This window comes from Canis lupus, chromosome 36, assembly GCF_048164855.1.
Source record: "Canis lupus baileyi chromosome 36, mCanLup2.hap1, whole genome shotgun sequence".
In the NCBI taxonomy this organism is placed as follows: domain Eukaryota; kingdom Metazoa; phylum Chordata; class Mammalia; order Carnivora; family Canidae; genus Canis; species Canis lupus.
Genome location: NC_132873.1, coordinates 15760167 through 15776854, shown reverse-complemented (window position 1 = coordinate 15776854; position 16688 = coordinate 15760167). Strand labels below are relative to the sequence as shown.

The 16688-nt window shown below is 39.8% G+C and overlaps 1 protein-coding gene across 3 annotated transcripts in view; it reads left to right on the top strand.

The window, feature by feature from the left end:
• Nucleotides 1–16432, top strand: part of ADAM23 (ADAM metallopeptidase domain 23) — a 166902-nt gene extending 150470 nt beyond the window's left edge. The window contains exons 25-26 of one of the 3 annotated variants that reach the window (XM_072813169.1): nucleotides 5653–5743; nucleotides 12746–16432. In XM_072813169.1, coding sequence (XP_072669270.1) covers nucleotides 5653–5743; nucleotides 12746–12794 — 140 coding nt within the window. In that variant the 3' untranslated portion in view covers nucleotides 12795–16432. Of the gene's footprint in view, nucleotides 1–1309; nucleotides 1401–5652; nucleotides 5744–12745 lie in introns of all 3 variants that reach the window. The other 2 variants (XM_072813170.1, XM_072813171.1) reach the window with 2 other exon arrangements.
• Nucleotides 16433–16688: the final 256 nt, after the last annotated feature.

The following is a 16688-nucleotide window of genomic DNA, read 5'->3' as shown; positions in this document are numbered from 1 at the left end:
TGTATTGTTCTATTTGGAAAACATCACCACCATCTTATATGTTGGTCTTCTTTCCATTCTCCTCAACGTCCTCAGTAGACTTTCTCTGTTTTCTGTTGTATTTCACATTTTTTTTTTCTTTTTAAGAACAACTCAGGTTGTACCTTCCTAATGATAAAGCTAGACTGTTACTCATATTATTTGCCCTGTGATGAAATGAAGTACAGCTGCTCACCAGGGTTGGAGATCTGAGGTTCTCTCTCTTCTTTCAGAGAGGAGTTAGACAAAAAAGGTCAATGACCCCAATATTGAGCTTTAAACAGTCGTGAGTTCAAATTGTGGTTCTTTGTTTTGCTTCATTGCCTCACAGCACACAGTGTGTGTGATGCAGCCTTATCAAAGTCAGTCTCTCTTTTCATTAGTAAAGTGATTTGAAGCCAGTACTTTCGATTCACATGGGAATGAGGTAAAGTGTGTATGTGTCCACACGCTTGCACTCACACACTCAATCTTATTCTGCCTTTCTGCTTCAATGTTAACCTTCACCTTGCCTGTGTGGAGAGCAACTTGAGGACCTCTACTCAGCGCAGGCCCTTTTTGCAAGATCCGAAAGCTCTGCATGGAAGAGGTGATGTGCAAGCGTGGAGTATCTCCACTCAGTAATCTACTGCTGGCTGGTCCACGCCTCCTGGTGACCCTAACTTTTTCTCAGCGAGTAGTTTATGGACTCAAACTGTAAACAAAAAAAAAACCCTAAATGCCCAAATACTGTGACAGAAACCCAAACATTGCAGAGTTACGTGAAATACACTCTTACAGGTGAAAATACACTTAATCTTAAAGATAGTCTTTTAAATTTGTAAGGACTTTCACAAAATTAGATAATAAATTCTGAATTTTAAAAACATGTAGCCTCTTAGGCATATTTTACAGTTTGAGAAGTTTATAAAATATACTAATGGCTTGTTACTTTGTAATTGAAACCCAGACTTGCTGTTAGGCAGTTTAAATGATATTTTAATTACAATTCATTCCTTGTAGGAACTCTAATTCAAATTAGATTATATATGGGTTCAACAGCATTTATAAGAGATGATGTTTTTAAGAAGGGTTTGTGGAGTTTGCAGTTAAATTATCCTCAAAATTATACAAATTATCCTCAAGTATTCTCAGTGTGTATGTAAACCTTCATTTCAAATCTTAAAGGAAAGATGTCAGTACTTAACTGACTTCCAGAGCGTTTCCTGAAAAGGTTATTTTGTGTGTTAGCAAAATTGGTGTGTGATTAATGTCCTTTATTAAAAAAGATCTCCGTTTTCCCTCCGCACAGTGAACATGGCCACAAGCAGACTAATAGGTGCTGTGGCAGGCACCATTCTGGCCCTGGGGGTGATTTTTGGAGGCACAGGGTGGGGAATAGAGTAAGCATCTCTGTGAGTTTCAGAGTGTTTCTGTTTGGTTCCCGATGTGTGATGAGCTGACCCTTGTACCTGACCCCTACTGTGTGTTGTCTCGTCAACGTGTTTCCCATGCTAGTGCAACTTGTGGTGTGACTTGGATGTGTTTGTGTCATGTGGTCTTCTCGTGCAGTGAAGAACCTTCTCCTGTCTGGAACAATGTGGGGCATAAAATAATATTGGGGTGCTTATGATGTCTTCTCAATTAAGACAATGGTCCAAAAGCTCCCATTGCTCCTCTACTTATTTTAAAGATCTTATTTATTTATTTCAGAGAGAGAGCCAGAGAGCACAAGAGGGGATGGGGTGGGGTGGGGGAGGAGCAGAGGGAGAGGGAGAACCAGACTCTCCCCCGAGCAGGGAGCCCTACTCGGGACTCAGTCCCCAGCGGGGATCAGGACCTGAGCTGAAGGCAGACGCTTAACTGACTGAGCCACCCAGGCGCCCCGCTCCTCTCCTTATAGAAGTAATTTTAAGATACACCCTTTTGTTATGTTTTATTAGCAAAAATGCTTTTATATGAGTGTTTGCTTAGGATTCTTATAATTAATACAATCTTCACTAGTCAAATAGATCCACATATCCAACTAGGGATTATCAATAGTTGTAGCTTCTTTTTACGGTAATTGGACTGATAGTCACTAATATTTTTTTCCACTTATTTAGAGTGATGAGGGAGGCTTTGGTTAATTTTTTTTTTTTGTAAAGAAGTTATGTAGGGTATTGCCTTCATTTTTTTTCCACTTAAAATAGATAATTCAAATCAGAAGTTTACATAAATATTTGGGACCAAAGAAGAAGAAAGAGATATTTATCCAAACCTGTAAAACCTTCCGTGAATAGTTGCAAATTATCTGGTTGGCTTTGTCTTAAAAATAGCCAGTTCATAAATAAGTAACTTGTGCATCACTTGCCTGTTGATCTCTCAGAGAACTCTAAGGTCTTCTGGCACCTTTATTGAGGTTGCTCTGAACTGGATCCACATCCTCAGAATAGCTGTCAGTTCTCTATGGGATGTTGCTTTCATGAGATTCCTAATCTTTAGGCTAAAAGAGCGATTTTTCCCTCTGTCTCTAATTACAAGGGACATTTACAAATGACAGAAATACCCCTTCACATGCTGTCTCTGTGTTAGGGGTGGTGGTAACACTTCATAGTGGCCCAGGGGTGAAGTACTAGTATCTTGAGGAATCACTGGACACCCTCTACTCAACCGGACCAAACTGTGGGCATGTTGATCCTATTACATACATTCCTCCTTAGTCCCAGTAAGTACAGCCCCTAGGTGCTCTTCCATCCTGGGCCTGGGAGACCCAGGCACTGACACAGCAGGAAGAGGGGCCCAAGCCCATAGGTCCCGCTCTGGGCTGAAGATTATCTGAGCCTTCTCTCCCCTGCTTGGAAGGACTTTGACTTGACTTGCACCTGCTCACTCACAGCCCATCGGTAGGGACCGTAAAGTTCATTAACTCAGAGCAGCTAGAAATACTGGAAAGGATATTTTGTTTACCTTTACATGTTAGAAAATAAAGTATTATTGTAGAGGTAGCATCTTTAGAGAAAATAAAACTCTGTCCTATAAAAATTTCACCTTTGATCTGCTGCCTGGATGATATATAGAAGTAACATTTCTTTTTCAGGGGAAATTTTACATAGATATTTATGTGAAATTCCTCCTTGAAGAAGGATAGTTTTCTAAAAAAAAAAAAATCATTCCAATGTTTTTTAGATTATTTACTGATCGTAATTGTGATGTGCTGCTGTGTACCGACTAAGGAAGGAGTTTTAATAATTTTCCCTTTGAGCCTTAGAGATAGGCAAGCCCCAGGGCATTCGTTGTAAAGCATGGTCCTTGTTACCAGCATGTTTTCCTCCTCCCTTCCAGTCTTGTTGGTTTGTGCCTATTTCTGGTTGTGACAGGTAAGTCCGTATACGTGTATTTTTTTCTTAAAATAGATTTGTTACTTATTATTCTGGGTTTCTGCACTGTTCTTGTTAGCTGACTGTTTTCCTGCAAATTCTAGATTGTGCCATAATTGCTAAATCATAAACATGGTTTTTAAAAAATCCACAATAGTACAATATAGATTGTTTTAACACCTCCTGGCTTAGCTGATAGTGTAAGGTTCACTTAGTCACTAAGGATTCTATGGACAGAAGGTTTGGGGGGGGGAATGGGGACTTTTATTTCTGCTCCTTAGTTTATAATTGTAAATCAGGAATCATTTCTCATGAATTATGTATTGATTCTAATCCCAGCCTGTTTTCTGAGCTAGTAAAGTGCAAACCATGCCTAAAGCAGAATGTACATGGAAATAGAAATATTGTCTCAACGTTTGTTTCAAAATGTGTTTCCCTATTAAAGTGCGGGAAGGAAATACATATAAATGGGATGTTTCATTAGAGTAGGGGTTAGCAGACTTTTTGTAAAGGGCCAGGAGATAAATAGTTTTGGCTTTGCAGGCCACAGGATGTTTGTCACAACCTTAGGACTTTGCTGTCTTAGTACAAAAGTAACTGTAAACAACATGAAAACCTATCAGTGTGGCTGTCTTCCAATCAAATTGCTTTGCAAAAACAGGAAGTGGGACCACATTTGGCCAATGGGCTATAGTTTGCTGACCCTTGATTTTTAGCATAAGCTTTTGAGTCAGTCAAATCTGTGTTCACATCTTGCCTCTATAACTACGTTCTAGAAGTAGAACGCTTCTTCTTCTATTAGACAGGGATAGTCATAACTCCTACTTTGTATGGTTTTTGTGAGGATCCAATGAGAGAATACTTGTCACATGCTTAAAACCACACCTGGCATGTAGTACGTGCTCAGTGTAGAGACACTAACCTGGTTATATTGCTCTCTTACTACTATGTATTATCATTCGTGCGTTCCTGAAGGACACTGAGATGTGTGTTCTATAGGACCTCAGTGGTTAGTCTTAAGAACGTGTCACAAGCCCAAGAGCCTGAAGATACAACATCCCCAAGCCCCCACTGCATCTGTCCCCCACCTTTCTACTCACCCTCACAAGCACTAGGTGGTCTCTAAGTAAAAACATGTGATGCACACAATTTTGGTGCTGCTCAAACTGGCATCCATTTATGTACACAGTTGAGGGCACTGATGTGAGCAGAAAAGAGAATTTTTTTACACAGAAATGAATATATATACACCAAGTTGAGGATTTTAGGGGAAATACCAAAATTGGTCTTGTGACTTCCGGTACAGGATACTCAGGACTGGAAGGTTTCTGCTGTTTGGGGCACTGTACCTATGTACTAGCATCCTTAAGGATGGGATATTCAAAATAATCCTGCACTAAAGTTAAGGTTGCTTACCTTGAAAAATCAAGAGCTACAGCATTTCCCTCTGTGAGTGGAGAGGATGTGCTGTCCTGTGAATCGACTCTGACTCCAACTATTGATGCAAACTCCACTTGTGTCTTCTAGCTTGCTGTCCTCTCCGCTCCCTTTTGAAAGTATATCTCCAAGCCTCAAATTGCAAATGGGAACTTGAAAGATAGTCTCAATTGAACTTGCCGAATCTTTTTTCCATTTCCACAAAATTGCCTAAATAAGTTTTATGCTTCCTACCTATCTTGCCTTTGGAACCACCTGCCGTTGTTTCAATACTGTATGGATCCATACAGTGAAGAAATGCATCTCTGAGAGCAAGGCTTCAAAGTCAGATCTTTATTTGGAACCTCCTTCTGACTTTTAAATGGGGTCTGTTTCCAAGTGGGGGATAAAACAAAAATGTAGCATTCAGACAACTTGGTGTGCTGCCTGAGAGAGCACTTTATTAGACTATTTTTCCCTCTTTTCCTGCCCTCATTTGCCAGTCAGGTCTAGCTAATTCTAATGCACCTGGGTTCTTGATGTGCTCTTTTGCTTGTTTGATTCATGATGTTGGGAAGGAGGAGAAGAAAGATGTGCCAGCAGGTGGGGCTCATTTGCTTCAAAATCTGTGGAAGGTGAATTTAAAGGAACTTAATTGTCAGCGGTGCAGAAGCTTTAGATGTAGAGGCATTCCTTTCCAAGCAGTAGCTCTCCGTTGCATCGGCTGTGCAAATTAAGCGAAGTAAATAAAGACGATTTAAGTGCTTAGCGACTTTTCAATGCAGGGTATTTACTTCCTGAAACCACTTAACTGCCTTTCCCTCGTGGTAATGACAGTAGTTGGCTCATATGACTTTCTTCCCATGATCCTTTGTCACAGGTCCTAGTGCCACCAATCTCATAATAGGCTCCATCGCTGGGGCCATCCTGGTAGCAGCTATTGTCCTTGGGGGCACAGGATGGGGATTTAAGTAAGCAACGCCGCATGTCTTCTTCTCAGTGGCTCTGGCACTTCTCTTTTCTGCTTACATAACCAGGTTTTGAGTTCCTGCTACAAGATTTCAAGCTTTACCAGGAAACTGCTGAAAGTAAATTTTTTTTTATTCAGAAATGGGTTAGGAAAGAAGAACCATGGAACCACAAACGTCCTGTCTGGGCTAGTGGGTAAAACAGAAAGTGTAGATGGAATTTGCATCTCTAGCTGAAGGTGAACAAAGTAGAGGTTCTCCAGCTTTCAGCAGCAAGCATTCTAAGATAGTGTTTTTCATACACAATAATCAGGAAACTTCATGGTCAGGAAATGAGTGGATATAAATCACTTGTATCTGTTTAAAACTGGTTTATATTTCACTGATATTTTGAAATTTTCACAACGTAAGGAACCGCTTGTTCATTATTTTTTCATACGTAACACGGTATATGTAGCATTGTGATTTGAAAAGCTTCATTATTTGATAAAAAATAGATTTAAGAAATTTTATTCATTCCCTAACCAACTGAATCAGTTTCACATTGAAATTTGAAGTCTGCGGCTTTGTGATACTTAAATTTATTTTCTGATTAACTGTAAATTAACTGGTATGTGTCCAAAGTGACCTTTCAGTTTGGATTATGCATTGATCACTGAACTAAGTTTATTTAAATAGACATGGCAGATAGTCACAAATAAACCTTAATGATGATCAAAATTTGTAAAGCTAATTTATAAAGTTTAGATGTTTTCAGAGCTCAGATTCATTGGATAATTGCTTTTTATATCTTTTCATACTGTGGTGGCTTGATTATTATCATCTATAGATGAGACTTCCTGTGCCAAATATTCCCTGAGAAAAATTAAGTTCCAACCAGATCTGTCAAAATGCATTTAAATGGGAAATAAGACCATTACCTAAAATCAAAACCCACTATGCCTCTATCTGGTTTACTCAACAGAGGCAGTTTTTTACTTGAATTATCTGAATAATTGCATTATGAACTTTATTCTATTTTACATTTTGAATCCTGAAATCAAAATATTGAAACCAGATTAAAAAATATTATTAGAAAGGGATTACGAAGGGAAGACAAAACACATGATGACTTAATACATTCAACATTTTCTGCTAATTTTGTTATCATATTAAGATTTAATGAGTAAGCCTACAAGTTGCTGAGCAGCTCAACTTGGAAAGTTGTTATCAAATGGTACTTCCTTTCTACAGAGAGATTTGTAAACTTGAACCTGTTTGCTGAAACAGTACTTTTGGCATCATCGTGTTTTCAAAAACACACACAAAGTGGGCAACTCAAATTTGAATTTCTCGTGGTATCAACAAAACATTGCCCTGATAATGAGTCACTCATGGTACCTTACCTAACAACAAAAACAACAACAACAACATCCATATATAATTTTGCTGTTGTTGTTATTGTTTGGTTTGGCCAGCCTTAATTCAAGCAAAAGTTTTTTCTTAGGTGCCATCTTACTGTAAAAAAAAAAAAAAAAAAAAAGCCATTGCACTTATAGTAGTCCCATGATCTGTTATTATTTTATAATGCTTCCTTGAACTTTTTCATAAATATGCTTCGAGAAAAATAAATTTGGCTTGTGCTCAAGCTTATGCCTTTTTGGCATCAGGAAGCCTCAGTTTCAAGGACTGGAAAACAGTCCTGTGCATCTTTGCTATCCGGCCACACACAAAGCCAAATGTACCATCTCAGCCTTTGGAGTCAAGAGCACTATTCTGTAGCAGGACCTCAAAACAGTGGCCTGGCCTAGCGCACAGCTTGAATTGCATGTTTCTTTGGGGAAAAATGGAAAAGCCTTTATCACTGTGTATATAAGTGGATTAGGCCCTGTGCAGGTTATTTATATCTAAGAGAGATGTCTAATCATCAGAAGAACAGAGAAAAGGAAGGGGAGATGGACACCTAGTGAGGTGAGAAACAGCCTCCACTGAGCGCCGAGGGGGGAACCGCTGTGCAGACAAGTGTACTGCTGCCCTAACCCAATGCCCCTTCCCGTGCTCTATGACCCTAAAAATTTCTGTAAAGGAAAACATTGTAGGGTGGCACACGGTAATGTGAAGTATCTTTATGCCTTAGACAAAAAAGTGAAGATGATTCTTAGAGGCTGGAATTCAAACTTGGAGGAGCCACTGCTCTTCGAGGTGGCTCTTGGTGGCTGACTCTTCAGATCTGAAGATCTGAATTTGCTTTAGATTTTAATAGTAGCCATGTGGTTTACATTAAATGTTAAATATAACTACCTCTACTTTGCAAGGAAAGGCTTTGGGTGCCAAATGATGCAGTTTAGGTTTTCCTACCACTTGGGCAATTTGGGAGATTCGTCTAGAAGGTATTTGCTAATTGAACTGAAAGTCTGAGTTTTTCATGGAACTCAAAGTAAATACAAAAGAGTCATTTAGGATCAGAAGTTGAAGATCGTTTATAAAAGAGATTGCTTTAAATACTTTTATTGGAAATCCTTCCTGAAATTGTGTTTTACTAGATGCGAAAAGCAAAGCCAGTAGCAAAGTTGCCTGAGTAATTTGAGGGTAACTGAACTTTCAGGCTAAAGGAAACATTATTTAAAAAAAAAATAAAGGAAACATATTAATGCTCCAGGGAAGAATCGCTTTTTCCTAAAGTCACATTTCTTGAGGTGGGACACCGTGAGCAATTTAAATGTGGAAGAAGTGTCAACCGTACATGACCTGTTCAAGTATAGATAAGAAAACAGCTATGCTCTGACCCCTGACAACATCTGCCGTTCTCTATAGTTTATTTCTTAAGCCATATTTCCTCTGAAATAGGTGGTAAAAAGCATGAATCTATGTGAGTGTGCATGCATGTGTGAAAGTGTGCACCTTTGTGCGAATAAATGATAATGAAATTTTTTCAAGATAACTGTGATTTAAAAAAACAACGTAAGTGTAGATGACATCTTTCTAGCAGAATAATAGTCTGCAAGCTTTGCTTCATGCAAACAAGACTTCCATAGCTTCGTTGTAAAACTCCTGAAAAGAGAAAAAATGCTACTTGGCAGGTTATTTTCTTTCACATATTCTGATATGTGAGGTAGTGTGTGGTAACTTCAATTAATTCCATACCTCAGAAGTAGTTGGTTTATGGATTCCCAGTCTTTGGAGTGTTAGTACTTTTCTCTGAGAAATCCTGTGAAAAATGAAGGTAGGTTCTTGGCACATCAATTTGTCTAGCGTTTCCCCCGTATCTGCATCTACTTACATGCCCACCGCCCCCATGTTCCTTTTCCTCTCCATCACCCACACACATACAGTAAAGCTGTGGACTGTGCTGCAGAGTGTTGCAAACCTTGGTCCTGGTTGACTCATGAAGACTCATTAACCTCTGTTCAGTTTTGAATAGTAATACTACTTGATTCGATGTTTAGGGCTGTTGCTTAGACATTAGAAAAATCAAGTAGATGAAGGGCCATTTTAGTAGCATCTCCTCTAAATCTTAGAAAAGGTAACAAATATATGGAAAGAGGATTTCATGGTTCCATTTAAAAGTGAACAGAATTTCTGTTACCACCTTGGACATGGCTTTTGATCTGACATTACCTAAATTTGAATACAGGCATTAGATATGAGCAATACAGTTATGACGTGCATATGAAGTATGTGAACACCACGAGTGATGGTGGTCAGAAAGAGAAATTCTAGGTGATAATAGGAAAAAAACTTGAAGGTAACAGTGATATAGATTGTTGACTAGATTTGAGGGTGAGTCTTGAGCTCTTCTAACCATATTACCGTGCTTCGGACTCTAGAGCCCTATCACCACGTCCCACTTCCTATCACTTGCTGTCTCAATGTAATTTCGTGCCAGTAGTGGTCATACTGGCCTGGAAGAGCTGCTCTGGACATTAAAAGTGTTACTTTGATAAGTCTGTATAGTAACCGTGATTTCCTCTCTATGAGAAGTTACTGGGGGTACAGATTCTTATTGAGGCCGCTTTTGATTGTAAGCTATTTTGTTTGGCCTGTGTTCCATTTCATAGGACAAACCAAAGAAAAGATAAAACAAAAGGTACTCGCATAAATGATATGTAAAGGATCATATCTGGGTTTATCACAGGAAGATTGGATTTTTGAGTGTCAAGTTGGATGAAATTTGTAAGGAATTTAATATTGCTAATTATATTTTCTCAAAAGAGCAAATGTCTTTTGTTTTTGATTTTGTAGAGTTAGGAAATCGAATCAATTTTAGCTAGTCTTTCTGGGAGGAAAACCAGGTTCCTGCTTATCTGAATTCCATGACCATACCCCAGTGGGGAACAAGGAGCCTAATTTCCTTAAATCCTGCAATTCCTGGGTTAGGCACTTTTTCACTCAGACCTAGCAGGCTGGTCTTCCTAGCAGGAAGACCCTGACTCAGACCTCTGGGGAAATGAATGCAGTCACAGGTGGCCTAGGAAGGTTCCCTAGGAGGGATTGAGTGAAGGGTTCTTGGTGGGTCATGATGACTCACTGTGGAAGGATGTGAAGGTAATAGCAATCGATGAATACATACCCTTGAAAAGACTAAAGGCTTTACAAACTAGAGATGGCTGCTGTTAACCGGAAAAACTTTATTTTAACTTTGTATAGATGTACATGTATGTAATATATATTGTAGACAAGAGTATAGGTTTTCAGACATCATAAAGATTGATGAAAACTGGGTCAATGGAGGATTTATGGATTAGCTAATATCAAATAATGATCCAGAAATACCTTACACGTTATGATGACAAAGTTCATTGCCTTCCCATTCCTAGTGAGCAGAGGGAGTTCAGATGAAACGCTTGTGGAAGGAAGGCAGCAAACATCTACCTGTGACGGTTGTGCTTTCACACTGAAATGGAACGAAAAGACTTTTTCCACATAGGGAATTCTCGATAGATGGTGGGTTCTCAGAACTCACCATAGTAGTTTTGCAATTTATACGTGAGAGAGCTGTCGCAGTCAGCCTGCCATAGGAGGGTCCCTCTCTGTCCTCATCACAGGCCCCTGCCTTCCTCCTGCTGGAACATCTGTGGGGGAAAGATTGTGCCCTGTTGGTATTTGGAGTCCATTTTCCCGTAGAAATACATGATTCTACAGGGTGATGTGTCCTCCTGGTCTGACCTGGGAACCCATTCACCCTGTAGACTATATCCTCCTTAAAATAATGCAATCTAAACTTCAAACACTGATTTTTAAAAGGAGCACAAACTTTTGGACCCTGGAGGTTGACTGGATGCCAGGCTGAAATGGAAATTCCTATCTCCATTTAAAAATGAACTGGATTGCAGTTAAGACCTTGGACATGGCTGTTGATCTGCCATCCGCTGAATTTGAATAAGGGAATTTAGATGTGAGCAAGGTTGTCATTTACATGCCCAGCGTTAGCTGGCTTGATCTTTATATTCGTTTTAATTGAGGGGACATTAGCTTCCCATTTGTCTTCAATTCCAGCAACAGATAGCTAAGTTGGTTGGAGCCCCTGGTCCTTCAGAGTCATTTGGCTGGGTCAGGCAGTCTTCGTTTTTCCCCACCTGACTCATGGGTAGAGTTGTTCCTTCTAAATCTACCTCTAAGGGCTGTGAGTGTGGGAAGCAGGCACAGGTCCTGTGTTCCCAAGCAAAGGAACTCTGAGCCACTTGCATTATGGGGCATGTCCCTTTTGGTCTCGGAGCAGCAGCAATGCCCACTTTCAAGAATAGCTGACTCAAAAGAGGATTGTCGGAGGTGACAGGGAATGGGGGAAAAAGGAAGCAGCTCTGTTGCTGTAGTGTTTGTGGCAGTGGATTACCTGCCAGGTCGGCAAACCACAGGCTTAGGCATATTAATGAAGACATTTTCATGAAAACCTTTAAGAGGAAAGGGAGATTTTCTTTAAATATTTTTTTTAATTTGTTATTTCAAAAAAGGGAGTATCAAAGTGGTCACCTAGGGACAAATGAGAACTTGGCGGGATGCCTTTATGCGTATTTTGAGCTTCAATATTGTGTTTATTTTGACTTACATGGTGGGGAGAGGAACACGCTGGAATTTTTTGGCACGGAGGCCTGAAAGGATATTGAGCTGGCCCTGAGCGGGCAGGGGAGAGCGGGATCTCGGGGACAACTGGTGCTCCAGTCTTGCATGACGCCTCGGTGGCCAGCAGCGTTGCACCCGCCCAGTGCGCAGACTCAATGCATGAGCCCCCCCTGCTTGATGCCCCACATGAAGCCAGACCATGGGGAGGTTGCAACCACCTTGTGTTGTTGCCTTGTAGTGTCTTGCTGGTTCTTTCCTTTCCTCTTTTTAAACATAGGACCCACTTTTTAGGAGACTGGACACTGCGAGCAAGGCATTTTAACTGGCTTATTTCCACTAAGCTTACTGCTGCATTTGCTTAACTAACCCGAGCCTGTGTCCATTCTCCTTTGAGTGTACTGTCTTACTGTGCACTCTGGTTTTCAACTGCTTGGATATGAAGAATGCTTGTTCCATGGTGAGGTAAGAGCTCACACACCCAAGGCAGCAAGATAACTGAGTAGAACAAGGCTCTTTGCCCTCTTGGCAAAGGCCGACTGACTGATACAGAATTCTCAAGTCCTGGAAGGAAGCAGCAAGGAGCCCTTCAGAGTTTTGCGTAGTTCCCCTAATAGCCCTCCAGAATGTAGGAAGAGCCCTTCCTGTCATGTTCATCTGGTTAAAATTAGCCGTATCATTTACTGCTGAAATAAGAGACAAATTGGGCTGCGGAGGCTTCCAGTGATTTAAAATGAGCAACTCGAAGCTCCTTTTGGTCTTACAAATGGATGTACTCTAGTGGAGATGTTGTAAAGACATTCAAAAGCATGAGCTGTTCTGTGTTGCCAGTTATTTTGGGAAGTCTGCCTCTGTGTGAGTTGATTACTTTGCTCTGGAACTAGCGTTGTTGTCATTATCATCACCCTCCTCTCCTCGCGATCTGATTAATATTGTGGATTTTTCCCTCCCTGCCTGCATCTCTGGAAGAAATGTCAAGAAGAGGAGGTTCGACCCCACTCAGCAAGGCCCCATCTGACTCCGCGGCACTGGGTGAGCGGTGCCTCGTGCTGTTGGATCCTGGGTGTGACATACTCACAGCACTGTTGCCGGAAGTGTTGAGTCTGTAACCAAGACCACTGGGTCATAATGACCACAGAGCTGAAGTTGGGGGATGGGGATGGGCTAAAAGGAAACTGTCCTTCTGGGAAATAATTTCAAAGAACCCCTCTCACCACCTGTCAATAAAAGGGGATAAAAGACAATATTATAAAAGAACTATTTCAGAATCTTTTTTTTTTCTAACTAAAGGAAGAAGGAACAATAACAAAAAATGAAGTGCAATAAAAGAACCATTAAAAAATAGCAAATGATTTTTTTTCTTTCCTCAGCCTGCTGGCACTTAATATCTTCTAAATGATTTGGCATGATTTTTTTTTTCTTTTCCTACCAATGACACACTCCAGTGGCATGAAGATCTAATTTTCGAAAGGGTAAAATCTGCATGGCATATATACAACAAGCAGCTAGCAAGCCAATCTGCAGCAAAACTTGCAACTGAATTCCTAAGGTGAGGATGAGCGGTGAACACATGGAGGCTGCCTGGCCCTCACCCCCGAGTCTAGACCGGGCCACGAGAGACTCCACGGACCCCTGCTCTCCTTGAGTCACTTTCCCATTGTGTGTTTTCCTGGACCAAGCATCCTTTGGAAATGGGAACTGGAATTTGAACAATGATGCTATTGTATAGTTCTTTTATAAATGTAAATATGGAAATAAGAGATTTTGACACATCATTTTCACTTGTCTGTACTGAAATATTTTTCTTGTAAAGGTTATCTGTAGATTTGAGTTTATTGTTTGCTCCCCATCTTTTGGGTTCTTTTTGCTGTTTTTTCTCTCTCTCTCTCTTCTCTGGTAACATGTTGTTCAGTGATTTGGGGGCTTGCTTAAAAAAGACAGATGTAGCCACAGATGCAGGGAGTTTGGACACAAAACAGGTGCAATTTAAAAAGGAAATACCTGAATGAAATGCTTAAAACCAAAAATAAGCAAAAGTGGGGGGGTGGGGGTGGGCCTGGTGGGATACAAACAACTAAATAACCCATATTAAAAACACAAAAATTATGTAAATGCAAATATATGTACTAACAAGTCTAAAAATTTTTTGATGTTATTATAAATGTATGTATATAATGTAAGAAAGTAGACACCCTCTCGAATTAATCACAGAAGTGCCAAGCTCATGATTTTGGTTTTTGGTTTTGACAGTTTTCTTTCCCTGTCTTCAATGTGAAAGGAGGATAAACTTAAAGCCTTAAATTAAAAAAAAAAATAACTTTTAAATGTTAAAAACTTGGGGAAAAAGTTAAGCTTTCCATTTTATTTGTATCTATTATTGTCAACATTTCGTTCATGTTTCATCTTCCTGCCTCAAAATACATTTGGTAGAACCCCACTGGCAAACCGGTAATGGACACCGAGGCAGCAGTTGCCTTCTTGCGAGTGTTGCCTTCGTAGGCTTTAAGTCTGTGTGTTGTGTTTCCAACAAATCTCGTTGGTCCCACAGTGTGGTGTGTGGAATGTTCTAGATTGTGATGGGATTCTACTGTTCACAAAATCATGATCTTCTCTTGCCTTCAGGCAGATGTGCAGATGTAATCTGGGTTCCCAAGTCCCTTCGAGTTTCCTTCACTGGCATCGATTTCTTCTTCCATTTATGATCAAGATAGCTTCCATTCAAGTGTTAAGTATATACATTAATAAATTTGGTCCTGACTTGGTTTTGAATGTAGAACCTAGTACGTGAGTCCTTCAGTGAGCACCCATTTATAGAGAGGAGCTTTCCCGAAGGCCCCCAGAAAGCCCACACTTCTCCAACATCCTCTTTTCAGGAACAGGACACGCAATCCTGCTGTTCACCTCATGACCATCAACTGAGTTGCTAGATTTAGCTTTAGGTCCCTTTTCAGCAAGAGTCATGACACCAGTCTCACAATTTTTGCTTTGATTTTGGAAAGGATTATGTGCTAAAACTGTACTGCTTAAAACCGTGAGGTTATTTCCAGGTGTATTTAATCATGGAAGTATCACAATCATAGAGCAGAAACCTCAATTTCGCTATGCCCCAGTAGATCATAACCTAACCTCTTAATCTTGTTACTGCTTTCTGAGTACTAGGTGCTACCCAGGTCTGCAGTCTTTCTCCAGAACTAGCTGTATCTTTATATTGGAAAAACAGGGCTATCTACAGGGTTTATCAGCCTTATTCTTGGCTCCATAAGACACAGGTTGTATCCCTTCGCCTAGTGGTGATGGTTCTTTCAACCCAAAGGAAACTCAGATTACTTGGCATCTCTTCCTATCACTGTATTGTTTATGTCCTTGTTGCTGGATCCTACTCACTAGGGGATTCCAAGCTGTTACTGAGTACACCATATACATTTCACTGCTCTTCCAGAGGCACCACGGTGACTTAACAAAAACAAAACCATGATGGTTACAAAACAAGTTAAATCTCTATTATTAACTTTTGAGCATTTCACAAACAACATTGTAAGTGTGCGATGTTACGTTTTAAATCAGACCACAGTGGTCCCCAAATATGTACATAATGGCAAATGTCAGTGTAACTTTTTGTTACACTGGCAGTTTCATAGGTAACCAGACCTATGTTCCAATGTTAAATTATCTGTGTGTATATGTAAAATACACAAGCTTTAAGCCATGTGTGTATGAATAGGAAAGAAAGGTAATGCAACCATACCAACCGTAAACAATGGATTATAATTATTGTTGGTGGTATTGGGTTATGTCGTTTCGAACTCTTTGCTGTATTTTCTCTTGCACATGCCATTCATTTGCTGATTTTCGTGGTGAGAATAGTCCTTTTTATTAATTTGAGCTCATACAAGCGTATCACCGTCCTAATGTTACCCAACAAGAGTTAGCGTTAAGTGATGACGAGTTCCCATTTCATCCGCTATTCTTTGCTGCATTAATTAACGACACCTGGATGAGGAGGTGTGCGCTAACTTCATTGCTCACCTGGGACACTGCATGAGCCCACTGAATTAGTGCTACTCCTATTAGCTAAATGAGCAGTACACATAGGTGCATGTTATGAAACATGAATCACATAGAGCCGTGGAGTTTTACCAAGTAGTATGTTTTTTTTTTGTTTTCATTTTTGTTTTTACTATGCAAAGATGGGAAATGCACAAACTTTTCAAAGACTCTAGTGTCCGAAGAACTTTACAAACAATACTTGAACCTTTCTTTAAAGTCATCCCATCATATTTTACAGTCATTGTTGCTTCCACTGTTAATTTTCATCTTCAAATGGTTTGTAATTTTTTAAGTGTACAACCTGAAGTTTTGTTTGAAGTTAATAAATTCATTCATAATCTCGTTGGCTGCCTAGGAATGGAGATTCAGTAGTCATTGTATGCACTGTATGCGTCAAGTGTGTATAAAATCTTTGTTAACATAGAATGTTGTCACTTTAAACTTTGATCATTTTTCTCAGGCCCCCTTTTTTGTGTTATCTTGTGTTGTTGATTAAATGGCCATGTGCCTGATTTCAAGAGTTTTAGCACGGGCTTCTCAATCAAAGGCTCACTGAAAATTTAAGCAGTCAATGGAACAAAATAAAATCTCTGATGAATGATAAACATATTCCTGATTAGAATTCAGTTTCATTGAATTTATTGAATGTATTCTTATAAATCGGGGTGGGGGGAATCCACCTTAGGATCATATCATTATCAATTCTTTTTTCTTTAGTATCTCTCTCCTGAATCTAAAGGGGATGGCTAGTAATAATATCCACACTTTTGACCTGGTACCGAATTTGCAATCAAGCTCTAAAGAAAATAGAAGTATTTGGTTTTATTGAAAACATTCAAAGGAAGGTATTTTGTCACACCTCACA